This window comes from Bidens hawaiensis, unplaced genomic scaffold (genome assembly GCF_021521415.1).
Source record: "Bidens hawaiensis isolate Kalapana, Puna unplaced genomic scaffold, B.hawaiensis_p1.1 tig00003126_1, whole genome shotgun sequence".
Taxonomy (NCBI): Eukaryota; Viridiplantae; Streptophyta; class Magnoliopsida; order Asterales; family Asteraceae; genus Bidens; species Bidens hawaiensis.
In genome coordinates, this window is record NW_027491168.1 from 2,783,702 (window position 1) to 2,805,138 (window position 21,437).

A 21,437-nucleotide genomic window follows, 5' to 3' on the forward strand; every position below is an offset into this window, starting at 1 on the left:
TCAACTTCAAAAAAAAAACATGAAAAGATTTCCTATGTGAAACAAAAAATAAAAAGGCTAAAAAACATGTTAAAACCTTTAATTTAATCTAACACGTTAGTTTATTGAAACACTTGATGGTTAATATGCTACCTTTTAATAGTTCATAATCTCTTAATCGTTAAGAGATAGTCTCTTAATGATTGTTAATAGTCTACCAAACAGTCCTTAGTAAGTTAAGGTAATAGGATGGCAGGGCGTACTACGGTATTGGTGATCGGGTAAGAGCATTCCCAACCCATTCCCTATCATATGTATATATATATATATATCATATAATTACATTAAAAATCACTATTCTTTTCACTTTCCTGTTTAATTAAATAATACTTTTTATACCGTTATCATTATTCTTTCTCTTTCCTCTACTCACAACCACATTTAGAAAATATTAAAAAATTATACAGTATCAACAATGAAACCCCAAATTTAACTTTCCCATATAACATTTTCTCTCTCCTCTACTCACAACCACATTTAGAAAATATTAAAAAAATTATACGGTATGAATAGTAAAACCTCAAATTTAACTTTCATGTATAATATTTTCTCTCTCATCTACTCACAACCACTCATAACCATATCATATAATTTACAAATCTCCCTCACATATTTTTAGAGAATGGGTTGAGAATGCTCTACCCTCTTAGGGATTAACGCCCACCTACTATAAGGGTCGTGGCTAGTGAAGTGATTCAAGTTGAGTTGTGTATGTGCAAGTGGGTCCTTAGTCTTTACTTGCCAAATCATCCATTATCTTTATAATTAATTTTTGTTAAAATGGTTTCAAGGTAATTGAAATAAATGTTGTTAATGATTAACGGGGTTTTAGGGTAATTAATGATAAAAATGACATGGTATTGCATGATTGGTGGAACTCAGTGTATAGTAGCACCCTTCCCACCTTAGAAAAACAATTACAACTACAAAAGCCACCTAGAAAAACTGTAGCATTGTACATATGTTCTCCCGTTGACATGGAAGCTTACAGTTTTGATCTTTGATATTGATTGGAGTGTCAATTGTCAAGTCTCTATAAGATCAACTCAACATTACTTAGATATACTAGCGGTTCACATCTTCGAAGCTTCTAACCGTTTACATTTGAATCTTTAACTTAAAAAGTCCTACAGACTTACAGTTTGAACTTTCGAGCACTTGTTAAGGGTTACTAGATGTTCTTTCGATTTACAATCTTGAACACTTGATTTAGTGAAATGACAAAATGATCTATCTTTTACGTATTGAGATGGTTGCATTAAAATTTATGAGTATATTGTACTTTAAAATTTAAAGTGGTTAGAGCATTCTTATCCCACCCCTCATTTTATGTGAGAAGTGTTTTTATAATTTACAGAGTGATTCAGGGTGTTGTGAGTGAAGAGTTTTTATATTTTAGAGAAAGTAGTGATTTTTCTGTATATTTGAAAAGTTACTGTTCATCCCCTATAATTTTTTAATATATTTTGAGAGTGGTTGTGAGTGAAGGAAAGAGAAAAGGTAATGATAAAAAGTATAAAAACTATTATTTAATTGAAATAGAGAGAGAAAATGTAGTGAGTTTTAGTGTAATTTTTGGTTTAGGGATAGAGGATGAGATGAGAATGCTCTTAGAAGGTTCAAATGCTATTAAAAGTACCTACAATACTTTACTTTCCTTTAATGCTATTAAAAGTACCTACAATGCTATTAAAAGTAAAATAATTGTGGACACTTGTCATCTTTTGGTTACAATACTTTTCCCTCCAAAAAATATCGTAATTGACTCTAATATATGTAATAGACCATTAATTATTTACTTTCCTTTAATACTCTATTTATATTATCTCTGTACATTTTTATAAAAATAAATTTTAACATATTATTTTACTATATATTTCAAAATACTTGGTGAAATCCAAAAATTAACAACAAATCATGTCTGTCAAAGATTGAAAAGAATATAATTTCAAATGCTATCATTAGCATATTGTAATATGTATATTATAGAAGATTGTAAAGAAAAACAAAAGTCGAATATGCTTTCATTTTACAAAGTAATTTTTTTAATCATTAAATTATAAATATATATTTAAAAGTCGATACATTTTTTAAAAATCAATCAATTTATCTATTATTATTATTACTACTAATATTATTATTATTGTAAATTGTCATATAAATTTATCAATTATAAATATACGTTTTAAATCTATCCATTTAATTTTCGGTTAATTTAGTAAACTATATATATGTTAAAATGTAAAGATAGTATATATATATATATATACCAATCACTTTTAGACATGACAAAGTTCATCATATGTAATTTACTAGTTTTTTTATCAAAGATTGTTTCTGGTTTTTGTAAAACTTAAATTTGATTTTTATGGGTCAAAAGTTGATAAATAGATTGTTTGATACAAGTTAACTACACGTAGATCAAAATTTGTTAAGGGTCAAAAATGGAAAATCTGAGTATTTTTACAAGTTTGAAAATACAAATAGATATATCATCAAATTTGTTACGGGTTAAAGTGTTGGCTTGAAAATGTCAAATGAATAAACGTTAGAATTTTAAACATGATTGGGGTTTCAAAATTATTTTCAAGGACATTTTTGAAAATAATCAAAAGGTTCAGGATTTGGCAAATTGAGTATTTTTCCCTCGATTATTAAAATTTAAGAAAAGATTTCAAACACTTTTGACATGCCACCCCCAAACCTATCAATGCTTCTAACTTTTATCAAATTTGAAATATTTGTGTAAGCATTAACTTTTCCTTCAATGGTGATCAAAACGTTGTATGAGAAACATGCCATGCAAAACTATGCTCAAATGAAGCAAAATATTCTCAAAATCGAATGGGTTAACATATTACTTTTTATGTTGTCATTATGACAAAGTCGAGAAGCCCCCTGAAAACGTATCAAAACATTTTTCATGGTGCAGCTCAGAAATACATAATTCTTGAAGAACATCCGTCGTTACAATTTAATGGGTGGTAAAATAATAAATATATCAATAAGGTAACACTTATTCTGTATTTAGGCTGAGTGGTTAGAACTACTATGTATGAGAGGTCTTATTTTAGAAATTGGCTAATAACCAAAATTCTTTCAATTATACATATATGACATTGAGAATGAAATTTTTAAAAGAAAGAGCGTTTTCGGGTAAGTTTCTGCATGCGCATTTTTTTATTAAGTTCATATAAAAAAATCGTTTTGTGATATAAATAAAATTAATTTATGTACACGTAGTATAGATACAAGCATAAATGTAATACATTTTTTCATATACATTATGTAATTATTTGCTTTACTTTATAATTTGGATCATCCCGTGTGTGACACGGGCTCTAAAGCTAGTTTATTTTATATAACCATTGCATTTGGTTCGACACTCACATCATCATTCTAAATCGGATCACCCTCCAACGATATAACCCTTGTTACATAGGGATGGCAATGGGTCGGGTTTAGGTATTCCCAAACCCATACCCGATTATCATAGCCCGTCCCAAACCCGTCCCAAACTCATCGGGTTTTTATCGGGTAATTACCCGTCGGGTTTCGGGGATACCCATCGGGTTTCGGGTTTCCTATTGGGTTTTGAAAAAAAACATTGGGTATACTTGGCCAAAACCCGTCGGTTTCTATCAGGTTTTGACAAATATAACCATTACTTTGAGTATAAACAATATGCACAGAAGAATAAAATGAAAAAGTTAAAAACTAGTCTGATAATGTGTCGTTCACGGATTCAACACTGAGATTATTTTTGTCACACCCCGACCAATGAAGGCGGAAACGTCGAGGCGCGACATGATTGCTCATTGCACAATGACACTATAAAGTTACAATATTTAAACAACTCATTTAAATCCATATCATCATAAATAACACAACAATTGTTCATACAAAATGCCAAAGAGATAGATAAACAAATAACTTGTTCTTTTATTTTCTAATATCCTAAAGCCAAGATAATAAGTTTCTTCAAGTAATCCAATCAAGCTAACATCAAACCTGTAACATTGCATAAAATAGAGTTTGTCAACACGAAGGTTGGTGAGCAATTTTCATAGTTTTGGACAATAACTATATAGTATGAAATCCACAACTAGTATATGAAAACAATAAATAATAGCAACAATTTAGATAATAAAACCGTCAATAAGAATACATTGACGACAATAATGAAATCGTCAATAAGAATACATTGACGACACATTTCTATATGGGGATACCATATATACTCGGAATTAACGTATAATCATACTTTGATGAGGCTACCCGCCTTAGCATTCAAGAGGCTACCCGCCTTAGCATTCAAAAATTTGCACATAATCATGTAAAGCATATAACACCAAATCGAGCATTTATTTAAGTAAACATATACAATACGTGTTGTGGTTTAAGACTCAAGTATAAATTATTTGAATTTGAATAAGTATGCAATGCCACCCCCAAAACGAAAGATGGAAAACGGGGGATGAAAAAATACTCACATTAACAAGTAACCTGAAAGATAGTGTCGTGAATAATCGGAGAGATCGGTTTAACGAGCAAGACCTATATTAAGCGGGTCTTGTGTTAGTAGGTAGTCTTGGAAGGGTTTAAAATAAAATACATGACAAATAAAGTAAATAAATAAAGTTTAGGATTTAAAATGTAAATATTTGAGAAATTAAAGAAACGAGTTTTTTAAAATAAGTTTACTCGAAACCGGGTCTCGGTATTCTATTCATTAGCTTTTTTTCTTTTTTTACTCAACCTATGTTAAGTAATAATGTGGGTTAAAATGCGATATTGCAAAACCCTTGGTTATAAGAATACCAAAACGAGGTTTAAACGAGTGTTCGGGTTTGTCGGTTCGAGACTTGATAATTGACCAAGTTCACAGTTAACTTCCCAAAATAATAAATGTTATGAGATAACTCAATAAAATCAAAATAGACTTAACCAAGTATGTAGTTCTATTGTGAAGAACCTTAACGTTCGTTAAGCGAGTATACGACCTTATCGGTTCGAACTTGTTATAAGATCAAGTTGGTTACCGACATGTCAAGTGTGTTTAGAAGTTAACTAAAATTGATTTAAAATATAATCTTGAAGAAAAATATGAGTTTTGGTGGCTAAAAACACACTTGTGTGTCTTAAGCGAGTGAACTCGGTTTAGTTCGGTTTTTGGTTCGGTCCTTGACTCGGAATAAGACCGAGGATGGCTACCACATACCCAATTACCATGGAACTTGTAAAATAACTTATAAATAATAATACTAAAGTTTTACATTCAAAAAGTTAACAATAAAGCTTTTAAACAAAAGTTCGGTTTTTGGTCCGGTCCTTGACTCGGAATAAAACCGAGGATGGTTACCACATACCCAATTACCATGGAACTTGTAAAATAACTTATAAATAATAATACTCAAGTTTTACATTCAAAAAGTTAACAATAATCCTTTTAAACAAAAGTTCGGTTTTTGGTTTGGTTCTCAACTCGGGATGAAACCGAGGCTAGTCACCACATACCCAATACCATGGAACTTGACAAATATGAACAATAAACTAAAATATGTAGAAGTTAATCAAGTATAACAAGTTATATGGTTAGATTTGTTAAATATATAAACAAGGACTACAAAGTCCTCCATGTAACCTTGTCTTACTAGCCCGACATTTCAACCGGCCGAGACCGAAGAAATGAAAGACCGAAGGTAAAAAAGGTGTGTATATTATATATATGTTGTAACATCAAGCTTTAAGTATTGAGAAGTTAGTTAAAATGAAATATTAGCTTATGAAGAACAACCTTAGAATTCAAGAATTTGAGAGAGAAATGAAGAAATGAGCAAGCACAAATGAAGAAGATGGGTGTGTATATATAGGGTAAGTTGAATGGGTCTTTCATAAAGGGTGTTTCATGAAAATGGGTTGGTTATAGACCCAAGAAAGCACAAACTACAAATGGGTCCTTCAAGTCTCCATTTTGGTAGTTTTAGTCCCTGGTGTTCGTTTTGAGCGTTTTCGGGGAATTTTAAGAACCGAAAAGGGTGTTTTTTTTATCCAACAACTATAAAACAAAATTTTAACATACAATTCATCATTTTGATAATATCGAAAGGTTCGGGATACAAAACGGGTCGGGTTTATATTAAGAATACAAGTATAAAATAACCCGAAATTGACAAATGTCACAATTTTAGTTTCAAAATCTCACAACATTTTAATTTACTTGCTGGGTTAGGTTCAAATAAGAAGTTTAATTTTTCTAAGAAGGTTAGGAAGGAGGGTATTTTTGTCTTAAAACTTTTATATCAAAACCCACTTATATTAATTTCAAAAACCCACTTACATCTTCACTCATCTCCTACATCCACCGCCACTCCACCGCCCACCGCCACCACACCCGTCACCCACCGCCACCACCTCGCCGGAAAAGTCCGAAAAAACACAATGAAAAACACTATGAAAAACACAATGTAAAAAACACAATGGAAAAAAATACACAATGATAAAAACACAATAAAAAACACAATTGTATGACACAATGTAAAAAACACAATGAAAAAAAAAACACAATGAAAAATACTATTGTATAATACAATTTTGTAAACACAATTTGTAAAAACCCACTTTTTAATTTTTATATTACAACATGGTACTCATATTAAAGATAAAAAGACACCCGTTATTATGGTGAACTTGTTTTTCAATAAAAACGTCGTAAAAAGTTATGGACGTTTTAAAATGATGGGGGAATTTAGCATGTGTCTTGCATGTGGAGAGAGAAAATAAACAAATATGTTATTCCTTTTATACCCTTCCCCTTATGTTCACACTTGATTTCCCCCTTAACTAATCTCAACCCTCCATGTTCAAAATCAATGACCAAGATTATTTCTTATCCTTCCTACAAAAACTATACTTCCTATTATAACCTAACTCTTTAATTGCTTTCTCACAAGTCACAACCTTTTGTGATAGTATTATTAGCTCCAAGCGATAAGCCATGAATGATTGTATGTTAAACCATGAATGATTGCATATATAAAAAATTTATGTCCAGTATATAATCAGGTAAACGGGTAAATATTATCAGGTAATCGGGTATTTTAGAGATCCCAGACCCGTCCCAAACCCACAAAAAATTTTTAAACGAATCTCAAACCCGTCCCAAACCCTAATGGGACGGATTTCGTTCGTCCTAATTAGGTCGGGTTTCGAGTTTACCCATCGGCTTTGGGTTTGACAGCCATCCCTATTGTTACAAAAGCTGTAAGAACCATTTAGAATTGGTGAATGTCTAATGGCATTTATTACTTAAATTAAGAATACAATTAAAACTAAAAAAACAAAAAAAAGCTTAAGTGATAAAAACTAAAAAAATCATAACTTTTATCTTTACAATAAAAATGGCTTTTTTTTATAGTAAATCCAAATGATAGCTTTATTTCTTTGAAAAATTCTCAAAATAACCTATTTTAGAAAGAGATTCTATTTTTGTCTCATAAACTTTAGAATTCTAAAAATGTCCCCTTTTAACTCATTTTTGATCATGTGTTAGGAAGTCTAATACATTTTTGACGACGTGTTTTGCAAACACATTATCAAAGATGCGTTGGACTTCATAACACATGGTCAAAGATGAGTTAGGTATCCAAACGTATGGCCAACAACGTGTTAGCATCTAAAACACATAATCAAAGACATGCTAGCCTTTTGTTTTTTTTTAATGTTATAGTAGTATAACTAATTCTAGTTATATTTGGTTTTTTTATAACTTTTAATATATAAAATTTTATATTATTTGAAATATACCGATAATACATGCTTATTTTTATCTATATATTGACATAAATTTTATTTAAAACTATGTGAGGTCAAATTTATTGAACATTTCGATATTAATTTGGCACAGCTCGGGTTTAAGTAACTTTATGTCGGTCCGTAGATAAAAATAAGAATGTATTATTGGTATATTCGAAATAATATAAAACTTTATATATTAAAAGTTATAAAAAAAACTCAAATATAAGTAGAATTAGTTATATTAATATAACATTAAAAAAACAAACAAAAGGCTAACACGTCTTTCACTATGTGTTTTAGATGCAAACACGTCGTTTACCATACATTTGGATACTTCCTAACACATCGTTAAAAGTTATAAAAATACACGTCGTTAAAAATGCGCTAGACTTCCTAACACATTGTCAAAGATGAGCTAAAGGCTAAAATTTTTGGAATTCTAAAATTTAGGATATAAAACTGAAATCTGTTTTTAAAGCAGGTTTATTTTGGAAATTTACCCTTGTTTTTAATATTAGTGTGAAGTCCCCTTGTGACCCAATGGAATTGAATGAATGCAGCAAAGTCTTTTGAGTTTTGACTTGCCTTCCTCTCTCACACTCACACCCATCTGACACTTCACATGCTCATGCAGACAAAAGCAGACCCACATGGAACCATTAACAAACCCACACATTTCCTTGGATTATTTTTTATTGTTTTCTTTAATTATCATATCACTCTCCATGAATCAATTCTCACCAATACCCTCACTTGTCAATTTTTCTGATTAGGGTTTGAATTATTTTATGTGTATTTGTCTGAAATGGCTGCAAAGATTTTGCGTTCACTGGCAGATGATATACAAAAGCCCGGAACCCTCCCACCAGGTAACTAACTCATTTGTTTGTATTACTGGATTTCAACTTGTCATTCATGTATTATAACTACTACAACTTTTTTACTAAAAGCTTTATCTATAGTTTAAAAAAGTTCATGTTTTTACTTTTTACTAGTATAACTTTCTACTCATTTCACCGGCTTTGTAACCAACCTTAACCATTATCTGACTTGTGTAGCTAGTCAACATTTTGACTATTCAACGCCTGAACGCCAGTCAACTACTTCATACATTATGGTAAGTATGGAAAAACTTATTACTAAATAAAAGTTTGAATACTCATTGTTATGCTATTTGTTAATACTTTTAACTTTTCATTTTTAAACTTTCAGCAATATATAGTTAAGTGACCATAGCAAAACAGGTGAGTTGGCTTGAAATGTGTTGTTTTTACTACGGTCCAAACCTGTCAGGTCGGGTTTGGTTGACCTGCAAATTAGGGATGTGCCTGGGTCTGTTTGGGCTCAAACCCAAGTCTTTTGAAAACCGTTTTGTTTCGTGTTTTTCGGTTTTCGCATTGGGCTGGGTTTTGGTTAATTACATGGCCATGATGATTAAACTTCGTGTCAAAATGTTTCTGTTAATTAATGATTAATTGAGTATTAAACAGTTGGTCTTCATATTTTGAGCTACACCATTATTTATTCTTGTATAACCTACTTAGCATTTAAAATAAAAATTATAGTTCATATACAGGTTCGGTTGTTTTGGTTTTCGGTACAAGCAAAAAACATAAGACCTAATGGGTTTTGAGTTGGGTTCGGTTATGGGTCAGCTGTTTTTTTGTTTCATGCACACCCTGACTGCGAACATTTTTGGTCCACATTGTCCATTTCTTATAATTTACCAATGCATGAAATATGAACATGTGATTATAAAAACACTGTTACAATAATCCGGTAGAATATTAACAATCTAACCGGTTTTGCTGTTTTAGGAAAAATACTCATATAACATTATACCAGACAAGAACCGAGCATCAACCGAATCATCACGAGACTCGTTCTCATCAATGTCTCGTTCGTCTTCGTTCTCATCTTTGGACTGTAATATTAACAAAACAAGTCATCCAGAAGCCGATCGAATTATGTTTCCAAAAACTCCTTCACGGGACTCTTCAACGCGCCAGTCTCGTCAAAGTGTTGACCTTCGAGACGTGGTCAAAGATTCAATGTACAGATATGTGGTTGACTATAATGAACCTAGAGAACTTTCAAGGTCTAAATCTTATCAGTTAAGAGACGGGTCGGTTTTATCAGTACCTAAAGATTGTCCCAGGTTGTCTTATGATGGTCGGGAAACAAACCGTTCAAGAAAAGTGATTTCAGAAACCCAAAGTTTAAGAAGCCCGGAAGGTGATGATGCCATCTTTGCGAGCCGAGGCCCGAGTCAGTCTCGGGCACCTAGCGTTGTAGCCAAGTTAATGGGCTTGGAACCTTTGCCCGATTCTTTGTTATCCGGCCTGAAGGAATCGGGATTTCGGGCCCGTCAACATGCAACCGCCGTTTTCGGGCCAATTAAAACGCATAATTCTTCATCAGCCAATCAGAAGGAATCGGGTTTTCAGGCCAATCAGAATGCAACTGACGTTTTCGAGCCAATCAAAACGCATAAATCTTTATCAGCCAACCAGGAGTTGGGCTTTCGGGCCCGTCAAAATGCAACTGATGGATTCGGGCCGCTCAAAACGCATAATTGTGATATGAAGCCCATACCAAAGTTTCCAATTGAGCCTGCACCGTGGAAGCAACGGGCTGGTGTTGGGCCTGTTTATCAGGCTATGAAATCAACAACTGAACTACAAAGCCCGTTACCGTCTGTTTATAGTGAAGTTGATAAACGATTGAAGGATCTTGAATTTACAGAATCTGGAAAGGATCTTAGAGCTCTTAAACAGATATTAGAGGCCATGCAGTTGATAGAAACCCGGAAAGAACGGACCCGGCCCGTTTCTGTTCATAATGAACGGTTTTTAGACTGTCAAAACCGTGGGGGATCAAACAGTTTCAGGGCTTATGAATCGTCTATTGTTATTATAAGGCCCCCAAAGGTTGTTGAAAGATCGACTAGGCCCGTTAACGAGTTCTCTATTGGTGACCGAAAGATTTTTAGAAACAATGTTGTTAGAAGTACGCGTGAAGAGAATATGATTGACCAAACTGAAGTCAAAGGTGGGGGAAAATATACAAGAAAAACACCGGGTTTGACCAAAGAAAATGCTACATTTTCAGGAAAGAGGTCCGGAACGGTCAGCCCGAAGAAGCCTGAGTTAGAGAGGCGGTCTCAGCCGCCAACGCCGCCAGTGGATTCTGTTAAAGTTAGAAAGCGATCAGTCAAACCGTGTTCAGAATCGAGTTCTTCTGGTAGAAAGTCAAACTATGGCCAACACCTGGAGATCAAAGGCGAGTCAAAGGGGTTGAGCTATAGAAAAAGTCAACAGTCTCATGAAGTGGTCAATGTTCCTGAATTTTCTGAAGAAACTGATAATATGCAGAGTCCTATCTCAACAAAAGAGGTAGGTTCAATTAACTGATGCAAAACGGGCTCTGTAATGGGTCAAAACGGGCTCGGGTCAAAGGGGTTGGGTTGGGTTGACTCACAAGCACTTTCTTAATTTTATTAGTTTAAAATTGCTAATGTGGCCCAAATCAAGCCATACTTAAGTAAACGGGTCAAAACTGACACCTTTAGTTACATTTATCAAATTTCAAATGTCTAATAGCTTTTTTGTTATCTTTCTTCTAGAAATCAACTTTACTTGACCCAGAATATCCAAGTCCAGTTTCTGTTCTTGATGATGGAATGTATGCAGATGGGTCGCCTTCACCCGTGAAACATAAGTTGAAGACACTGCAGGGTAAATAATATTATCATTCTTTCGACCCCTTAAGAGTAACACACGTTGACCCGTTTTCTTTTAAGCCAAATACTTCTATTACCCGTTAAGACTTTTTGACCCGTTTCTCTTTAAGCTAATAATATTATTGTTTATAGTAAAATGCGTCCGAGTGAATATTGTTTTTTCTTTTTTTAATGTTTCATTTTCAACCCACTATACTTTAAATAATATATTCCTTTAACCCATTTATTATCCAATTTGATTTTTCTCTAATAAGTTGCATTCGTTTAACTTTTTCTAGAAAACTGAATACGCAACTTGTTTAATTTTTTTTCTTGGCATTCTAGTATAAATTTTGTTGTAAACGGAGTTGTATTTAAAATAGAGTTTTTTTTTTTGGTATCATTCCGACCGAACAACATCAGTATGGGTATTGGTATTATCGGAATCGGTATTTGATAAAACTCACACTAGTATTGAATTCACAGATGATGATCCAGATGATGTCATTCCCGACACAATATCTTCAGGTATTACATCTGAAGTTAATCGCAAAAAGCTACAAGACATCGAGCATTTGGTTCAAAAACTCACAAGGCTCAATTCGGGCCACAATGAATCAGACACGGATCGCATTGCATCTATATGCGAAAACACAAAACCCGATGGCATGTATATTTCAGAGATTCTATTAGCTTCGGGGCTCCTACTTAGGGACCTCACAACTTTCCAGTTCCATTCTTCGGGCCACCCTATTAATCCCGAGTTGTTTTATGTACTAGAACAAACCAAATTCAGCAGTTCAGCAAAACAAGTCAGAAGGGAAAAGACTCATAGGAAGCTTGTTTTTGATTCTGTCAATGAGATTCTTGAACGAAAGTTAGGCTTATCAGTACCTATCCAAAAGTCGTTTAAAGTTGTAAAAAGGGCGTTTAACGCGCAAAGGCTTTTGAGGGATTTATGTTTGGAGGTAGAAGAGTTGCAAGTTAACAAGAAGAAAGAAGATGCGAGTTTAGAAGAGGAAGATGATGAACTGAATAGTGTTTTGTGGGAGGAAGTGTTGAACCGTGCAGAAAGTTGGACCGATTATGATTGTGAAATACCGGTTATTACATTGGATGTTGAAAGATTAATCTTTAAAGATTTGGTTAGTGAAGTTGTTTTGGGTGAGGCTGTTGATGGTAGAAGAATTAAGCCTGGAAGACGTTGCAGACGGTTGTTTTCGAAGTAGTGTGAATTCGATCGATTGATTTCTGCATGTTTTCAGTTTTGCATGTAAAAGTTTTAAAAGAGTATATGATACTCATGTGAAGGAAGTTAAGACATTTATGTACATGAATTCATAGGTTGATGTTATATTTTGATGATTTTTGAAACCTTGCATTTAAGGTCATGTTGATTCACCATGGGGCAAAAGTTCATAAATCTAATGTTACATTTCAGTAATATACAAAGCTGTAGCTCAGCAGAACTTATCAAGTTAGAAAATTTCGATATAAAATTATAAATAATAATATTTAACAACAATGCAATAAATGAAGACATGAAGAAAGCTTAAAAATAGTCACGCATGAATAGTTTTATAAATATAAATTCATCTGATTTATAAATAACTAAGATTTTTATAGAATCAAGGTTCTATAAAAAAGGCTTGAAATATGGAGTTTTCTTTTTAAAGTGTAATATTGAAACAAAGGAATAGGGTTTCGCTAAGGAAGTTTAACGGTTCGAGCGTTGGTCGTAACAAAATGTCGTGCGTGAGCCTAGGGTTTTTACCATAGCGGGCCTTCGTCGATGGGTTCCCTGCAATTGGTGATAAGTCGGGTCACCAGCGCTATCTGTGATTACGGGTATGAGTGATCTTTTGGCCAATGGAGGTACTTGGATGGCTAGGCTTGTTGGTCATTCAAAAGTATGTGTGGGTTGTCGGTGGGGGAATAAATAAGGTGGTTGGGCATAAAAGTTAACTGAAAACACCTATATCCCTTGTGTAAAACTGCTTTTCATTTGGGGTTTGGTCTGTTTTTGTTCTTTCAAGCGAAACTCTGTCTGATTTGTCTAGTGTCTAAAGCCTAAGGTTATGTAGAAAGGAAAACACCCGTATCCCTTATGTAAAATTGCTTTTCATTTGGGTTTGGTCTCTTTTCATTCGTTCCAGTCAAACCTTGTTTGATTCGTCTAGTGTTTAAAGCCCGATACTATGTAGAATATCAATTCTCTTATTATAATGGATAAAATTGTTACGGATCAACTGTAGTGGTTGTGGCGAGTTTTAATGTCTCTTTGTTGAAGTTTATTTGTATAGCTAGTCTTCTAACAACTCACTTCAACTCTGGTAAAACACTTAATACTCGCAGTACGTTCTTGAGATAATATCCATACAAACTCACTCTCAAGATTAAAGCAAGAGAGAACCTCGTAAGTAATTCCTACATTTCAAATCTTTTCTATATTAGTAATTCCTTTCTAATTATTAAGAGAGAAAAAAAGGAGTAATTTTTATCTTGATTGGAGACTAGAGAGTTTCGATGATCACTACCCAGAAAGTCATATATATGGAGTTTAGAGAGATGTTAATATTAAAGAAAACTCTTGGATCGAGAATCAAAGTGTGGATATAAGGCGGAATTAATAGCATTCAGCCGAACCACGATGTGATGACACATTTCTATCATCTATTATTATTATAAATGAATAAAAGTTTTAATAAAATTAAAAAGAACTCATTCTCCACTCTTAGAAGTTACAATCACAAATGGTGATGTCCATTTCTCTATCCGCATATAGAGAAACCAATGGAATGGGTATATTTGGCACTAACACTCCTCATCAATTTGATAATTGACAACAGATAATGAAAAATTAAATTTAAATTACAGGTATCACCTAATATCATATCCGTATCTAAACTCATAATTCTTTTTCATCAATTCCATTACCCGCTATTCTCTAGGTTATGGGTATTATTTCCTTTCAAGTTAAAATTTGTCTTTTTTTTTTCTTATGCATTCATCGTAATAGCATGACTTCTCGCATGTTTCATTGGAAGGTAGGGGATGAGGTGCATGTTCTAACAACTCACTTCACGATGACAATTCCAGACATAACCCAAACACGACACGACACAAAAATTACAGGTTTAGGTAAGCTAAGATGACATGTTTATGAGCAGTAACTTTCTTTTAGTAACAAAGTAATTCTAGTTACCATACATCAAATGATATCTGAATATTTTGATATGTGTTTTAGTTAAGAATGCAAATAAGTAAAGTATAGGGGGGCTAAAGTGGAACTTACTTGTTCCAACAGAAGCCTCCTCCTTTTCAGTAAACTAATTTATTATTTTTCATAAATAATAAATTCCGAATCTTTGTTTTGTAGTTTGGTTGTTTGATCTCTTCTCTTCTCTTGATCTCCATCAGCATCAATTCGAATCCAACGACACCCAAACCAGGTAATAATAATAATAATAATTGTTTACTCCTTGAATCAAATCAAATCGTTTGATTGATTAGTTAGGGCTTCATCATTATCGGTAAGCCCTACCAATTGTAGTAATCAACTGCTTCTCTTTATGGAAAATGGAGGCCTTTCCATACGCACTTCATGGATTTTATTATATGTTTCGGACATTTATTGCTTATTATTATTCACACAATAAAATAATCCCCAATTTTTATTAACTGTTCCAATGCTGTCAATTTTTTGAATAATAACTCTTGATTATTATTCAGTGATTTTTTTTTTTTTTTTTAATTTGGCTTAAAATGCGTAGTTATGAAACTTGATTATTATTTGTGATTTTTTTTCCTTCACGGTCAGTTGGTTTCACTTCTTACTTCAAGTTAACTTACAAAAAAATAATCACTACTTTCTTGTTTGTTCGTTTAGCTTTAACTGAACAAACTATTGAAGATGAACAATTAAAGGAACGTGTTTTCTTGTTTGTGATTGTTCTTTAAGAAAATGCATGTCTCTGTGTTCGTTAACAGTGTAAACTAATGGTTCAGAAACGTAAACAGGCATAATATAAAATAGATGAACGAACTAATTGAGCTAAAACCAGTTCAAAGTAAACATGTGTTGGGCCTAAAAGTTATTAAAACTAAACTAAGTTGTAATGGGCCAATAAATATTAAATGAATATATTAACGAACAAACTTAAAACGAATGTTAACGAACATAAATGAATGTAAACGAAGAAAAATAATGAGTTTAAATGAAAGATGAACATAAATGAACGAATGAGACATGTGTTCATGTTCATTCAGCTAAATGAACAAAATTTTGTGTTGATGTTTGCTCGTTTATTAAATAAACAAACTTCCCATCGAACAGTGCACTTGACGATCTGTTTGTTTACACGTCTAATTGGAACACCTAATAAAATTTGAGTGCCTTTAGTGGAACACTTGCTTACTATTGTGTGAAATTACCGCTATCTTTTATAGTTTTTGTTATAAACGTTACAAGTATTACTTTTTATATATTTCTACAATTCATTGCTAATGCGTTTTACAGATGGCAATGCAAGCAGAAAATCCTGCAACTGTTCTTCCGAGTGCACAAGTTGTTGGCAATGCGTTTGTAGAGCAATACTATCATATTCTTCATCAATCTCCCGAACTGGTTCATAAGTTTTATCAGGATTCAAGCATCTTAAGCAGACCAGATGCAAACGGTTTCATGAGTTCAGTAACAACTATGCAAGTGAGTTTCTTTTGTCGGTCTTAAGTAACTCATTATTATCTTATAATCCCATGGTTAAGTTGTAACAAAACAGTGAAACCAGGCAATTGATGTGAAGATTCAGTCACTTGATTACAAGAACTGTAAAGCAGAGATTAAAACCGCAGATGCACAAGATTCACATCAGTCAGGGGTTATTGTTTTGGTGACCGGATGCTTAACGGGAAAAGATAATATTAAAAGGAAATTTGCTCAAACGTTCTTTCTTGCACCGCAAGAAAAGGGTTACTTTGTTCAAAATGATGTTTTTAGGTATGTTGAGGAAACTGCACCACTCGAGAAAGTTGCTACATCTGTTGAGAATATTGTAGACTGCGCGCCGGCAGATCGACCCATACAAAGTTCAGGTGTGTTCAAAATAACTAATTAGCGTCAAATATGGTTACAAAACAATATTATTTTAATAATGACTGATGTTTTGGATAAAATGATACGAGGTTTTATGCATCAAATTACTCTTTGGGTGACCTTTAAATAGGCGAAATTTCCACCCATACTAATAGGAGTGTGCATGAAACCGAAATAACCGAACCGTAACCAGGATAAGTGACGTAGCCAAACTGAAATGACCGAACTCAATCAAAAACTGACGGCTTGGTTTTATCTTTTTTAAAAACTGATTTTTTGGTTCGGTCTTGGTTTTGCTATTAAACATAAACTGAAAAAACCGATTTTGAGTAATTCATTAAGAAACTAATAAATGGTGAGTCAAATAAATTGTTTCAAATGTGTAATAATCAATTAATCATTAATCAACAAAAGTTTTATGCCTAAAGATTCAAGCCCAAATTCATTATTTTGAGCCATTTTTTCGGCTCAAATGGTGCAACCTTAAAAATGGAAATCGAACCGAACCCATTGTGAAAACCGAAAACCGAACGATTTTGAAAAACCTAAAGACCGAATTTTCGGTTTTTGGTTCAGTTTGAGCCCAACCTATCCAAGTGAAATATTGATTGTTTATCTAAAATGCCTCTTATGTAGTTAGATAAAGAAATATTTTGGGCTTAAATTTAAACTACCAATTCGTTTGTTATGGTGATAACAAGTAAATAATTAACTTAAACATAGAATCCGAGAACAAAAGTTATTATTATCTTGAAGGGAAAAAACATATAAACACATACTTACACATATTAATCATGTTTTCAGAGGTGACTTATGTTTCAGATAATAATCCCACAAACGAGACTGCAACGAATTTGACAACCGAAGATGTCACTATCGGGCCCAAAGTTATTGACCCGGAGGATAAATCAGGGTCAGGGTCGAGTCTCGAGGAAGAAGTTGCGGATAAACCAGCTCCGGCTCAAGCAGGCCCAAGCGAAACGGGCCCGATTCAGAAACCTGATTCATCTGCAACCCTAGAGGAGAAGAAATCATATGCTTCAATTGTCAGGGTAACCAAGATTACTGGGTCAACTGGTTCGGGCCATGGTCAAACGGGCAGCTTAAGATGGGCCCCAGCTAACACTGATCACCAGAAATCCAGGCCCGCTAAGCCTTCTCCAGAGCCTGAAACATTAGCCCCTGTGGTCGTTAATGGGCCTGAAATCAACAATGTTCATGATGATGGTAATGATAACCCTTATACGCACTTTTAATCATTTAAAATTTAGAGAAAATGGTACAAATGGCCCCTGTAGTTTGACCATGATGCAAGTTTGGTCCCAAAGTTTGAAAATCGGTAACTTAGTCCAAACATTTGTGAAAGGGTTGCACGGTTAGTCCCACTGTTAATCCTAGTTATTTTTTTGACGGAAAAATGATGTCAAGTGCCATTCATTGTGTCTTTTCAAATTCCTGACAGTTTTAAAAGAGACAATTACCCTCACTTGAATGGCACATGGCATCACTTTTTGTTAAAAACTAATTGAGATTAATGGTGGTGACTGGTGACTACACTTGCAACCTTCTCACAAGTGTTTGGACTAAGTTTGCAGCTATGGGGACGAAACTTGCAATATGGTCAAAGTACAGGGACCGTTTTTGAAATTATGAATATAAGTATTAATGTTATTTCGGTGGATTTAGGTGAAGGTCACTCTATATATGTAAAGAATTTACCTATGAGTGCAACTGTCACACAATTGGAGGAAGTATTCAAAAAGTTTGGGGCCATTAAAACTAATGGTATCCAAGTTAGAAGTAACAAGGTTTGTTTATGATACTGTCACATGTTTGATGCAATTTGTTTCTAAAATATATTTTCTTATTTTCAGCATCAGGGATTTTGTTTTGGATTTGTGGAATTTGAGTCATTGGATTCCATGCATAGTGCTATCAAGGTATGACACGTCTTATTATTTGGCCCGCTATTATAAGCAAACAGGTCTTATTATTTGGCCTGCTATTATAAGCAAACAGGTCTTATTATTTGGCCCGTTATTATAAGCAAACATGTCTTATTATTTGGTCTGTTATTATAAAGCAAACGGGTCAAAATGTCTTCGGCTTTTTAGTTTTCTGAAACTGTTTGGTTTCGGTTTTTGGTTTTACCATTTGGTATGAAATTTTTGGGCAATAAAATAATTGGCTCGTAATACTGAATTTGGGCTAATCTTTTTGTTAATTAATGAACTACTTGATTATTATACATTTGGATACACTTTTTATTAAATTCTTATAATTTAAACTTCAAAACAAGAAACGAAAATCCATAAACTAAGTTTGGCTCGGTTTTTTCGGTTTTAACCATCTGAAAAACCCAAAGTTCAGTTTTTGCGAATACATAAAAGCAAACCAGCAAACCGTTGGTTTTTGCTTGGATACGGTTATTTTAGTTGCAGGTTGGTTTTTCCGATTTATGATATCTATGACTTTCCAGGCACCTTCTATCACAATTGGCAACCGCCAAGTGGCTGTTGAAGAAAAGAGAACTACCACACGCGGTAACCACAAGTCCTTATTTACTATTTTTTTCCCTATAATATTATTCTTCATGGCCTATGTAAGCCTGTGTTAACTTGGTTTCTCAGTTGGCATTGGCGGTGGCGGTGGCGGTGGAAGAGGGTGGTACTCATCTGGAAGAGGCGGTGGTTTCAGGGGTCGTGGCGGTTATTATGGTGGCCGGAGTTTTGGTAGAAATGAGTTTAGATACCAAGGCGAGTATTCTAACCGGTCAAAGGGGCGGAACTCAGAGGTGTATCAACGAGTCAACCAGAACGATGGTGGCAGGTACAATCATCAACCAAATAAAGACACCAATTCTTCTACACAGTAATCATAAGTAATGAAGATCGAAGCATCTAATCAAAATTTTGACCATGATTTTAGATTTATTGTTTTGTTTGTTTTCAGTGAATTATTTATATATATATTTGAGGGGTTTTTTTAAAAAACTTTTTGTAGACATTTATTGTTCTTTTTGGAACTTTACAGAATTATAACCTTTGCTAAAGTGAAATTATTGGTTTTTGGGAGGTTTCTTATTTTGACGTAATTAAATGTGTAAAAATGATGTAAATATTATTTAATCATAAACAATTTTGTTAATTTTGTATGTCAAGTATTAAAAAAAATGACAAGGTGTTGGCTAACAAGAAAGGTTGAAGGACATCCATGTAAATGAGAAATAATCTACATAGCATTTGTTTATGTAACAAGTGTGCTACTTGTGTATCGTTGATCCGTTGGTTGATTTTATGAACACGTGTATTTTAAACAAATTATCATTGATTTTATAAATACACTAGTTTGAGGTCTGTGTTTTACATGTGTAATTGATGAAAATTTTAAACTTTAACCATTAAGTGAAATATAGTTAACAAAATGATCATGTATTGTTAATAAAATTACAACTTACATTAAAATTACACAAATTACATAACTAAAATTACACAAATATGTTACACATAAGTAAAAACTTTCTTGTACACTACATTTGTGATTGTAACTCTTGATAAGATAACATATATGTCTATTTGTAACTCTTGATATAGCCACGTATAGTTGTCTGTGTGACATATAAGATTCTTCAATTACATACCAACCCTAGATAAATGATAATATATTCATAAAACTTACAAAATAAAAATATTCATACTACATAAAATATCATAACCTTTAATCAATCAATATGATGCCATTTGAGATCATCCGATTATCGCTTATAACCAAAAAAAACATGATTATTCCAAAAACCTCATTACCTGAAGTTTGATGATATAATCATCCATAAAATCTTTAGAATTTGAAATTGACTGATCATGATAAATTTGTTGTCATTAATATTCTGTATATGACAAATTTTTAATTGAATTTATGTTTTACGATTAATAATTGTATAATCAAGCAACATATAAAACTGAAAATTAAATTATAACAAAATGATTTGTTTCATTTCATATGAATGTAATTGCTAGGAAAATGATAAAGACATACTAACCTTAAAGTCATTATTCAAAATAACAGTGAATATTCGGGTTAGTAGAATATTAGAAGATTTAAAGTTGCATAAGGTGAAGATAGTGATTATTATTTGAAAGTATTAGATAAGAAATGTTTAAATTTTGAATATTAATCCCATGCTATTAGTTATTATTATGGGAAGTTGTTGAAATATTTAATTAATCGATATATATATTTTAACAACTTATAGAGAAAAAAAAGAACGAAGAAGAAGCAAATATTTCGGAGTTTACGGAAGCATAGTAAATGACTTTTAACCGGATTATTATTTTCTTTTAAATTAATGTGAAAACAGAATGTCCTTGAAATGTAATGAGGATCATGATTAAGTTAGATATAATAAAAAATAAAAATAATAAATATTTCTATTAAGTTACATTATATATAATTAAGGTGTGAATCTTAATGAATTTTTATAATATATTTTAATAAAAAATGTTATAAATGTATTTTTTTTATTTTGTGTATAGCTTTATTATTTTGAATATAAGCCATAATAAAGAGTTTAAGTATGTACTAACAAACAGAAAACACTAACATAACCCCAACTCGTTATATGAAAACAAAATTAATAAGTTAATATAATATTGAAGTTAACATAATATTGAAATTATGTAAATTACTGACGAAGAAGTTATTCTAGGTTTCAATATAATAAATGATTATTGGAAAGCGAAATAGTGGGATGGGATTAAAACAAGTTTTTTGGTTTAAAATTTTGAA

The 21,437-nt window shown here is 32.7% G+C and overlaps 2 protein-coding genes across 2 annotated transcripts; both read left to right on the top strand.

The window, feature by feature from the left end:
* Positions 1 to 9,678: 9,678 nt before the first annotated feature.
* On the top strand, positions 9,679 to 12,786 carry LOC143622391 (protein LONGIFOLIA 1-like). Its single transcript, XM_077093558.1, has 3 exons — positions 9,679 to 11,231; positions 11,462 to 11,573; positions 12,044 to 12,786. The coding sequence occupies exons 1-3, from the start codon at positions 9,729 to 9,731 to the stop codon at positions 12,784 to 12,786; spliced, it is 2,358 nt and encodes a 785-aa protein (XP_076949673.1). The 5' UTR covers positions 9,679 to 9,728.
* Positions 12,787 to 16,034: 3,248 nt separating this feature from the next.
* Positions 16,035 to 19,715, top strand: LOC143622392 (nuclear transport factor 2-like). Its single transcript, XM_077093560.1, has 7 exons — positions 16,035 to 16,265; positions 16,348 to 16,651; positions 17,457 to 17,879; positions 18,339 to 18,460; positions 18,527 to 18,592; positions 19,132 to 19,195; positions 19,283 to 19,715. The coding sequence occupies exons 1-7, from the start codon at positions 16,077 to 16,079 to the stop codon at positions 19,525 to 19,527; spliced, it is 1,413 nt and encodes a 470-aa protein (XP_076949675.1). The 5' UTR covers positions 16,035 to 16,076; the 3' UTR covers positions 19,528 to 19,715.
* The last annotated feature ends 1,722 nt before the right edge of the window (positions 19,716 to 21,437 follow it).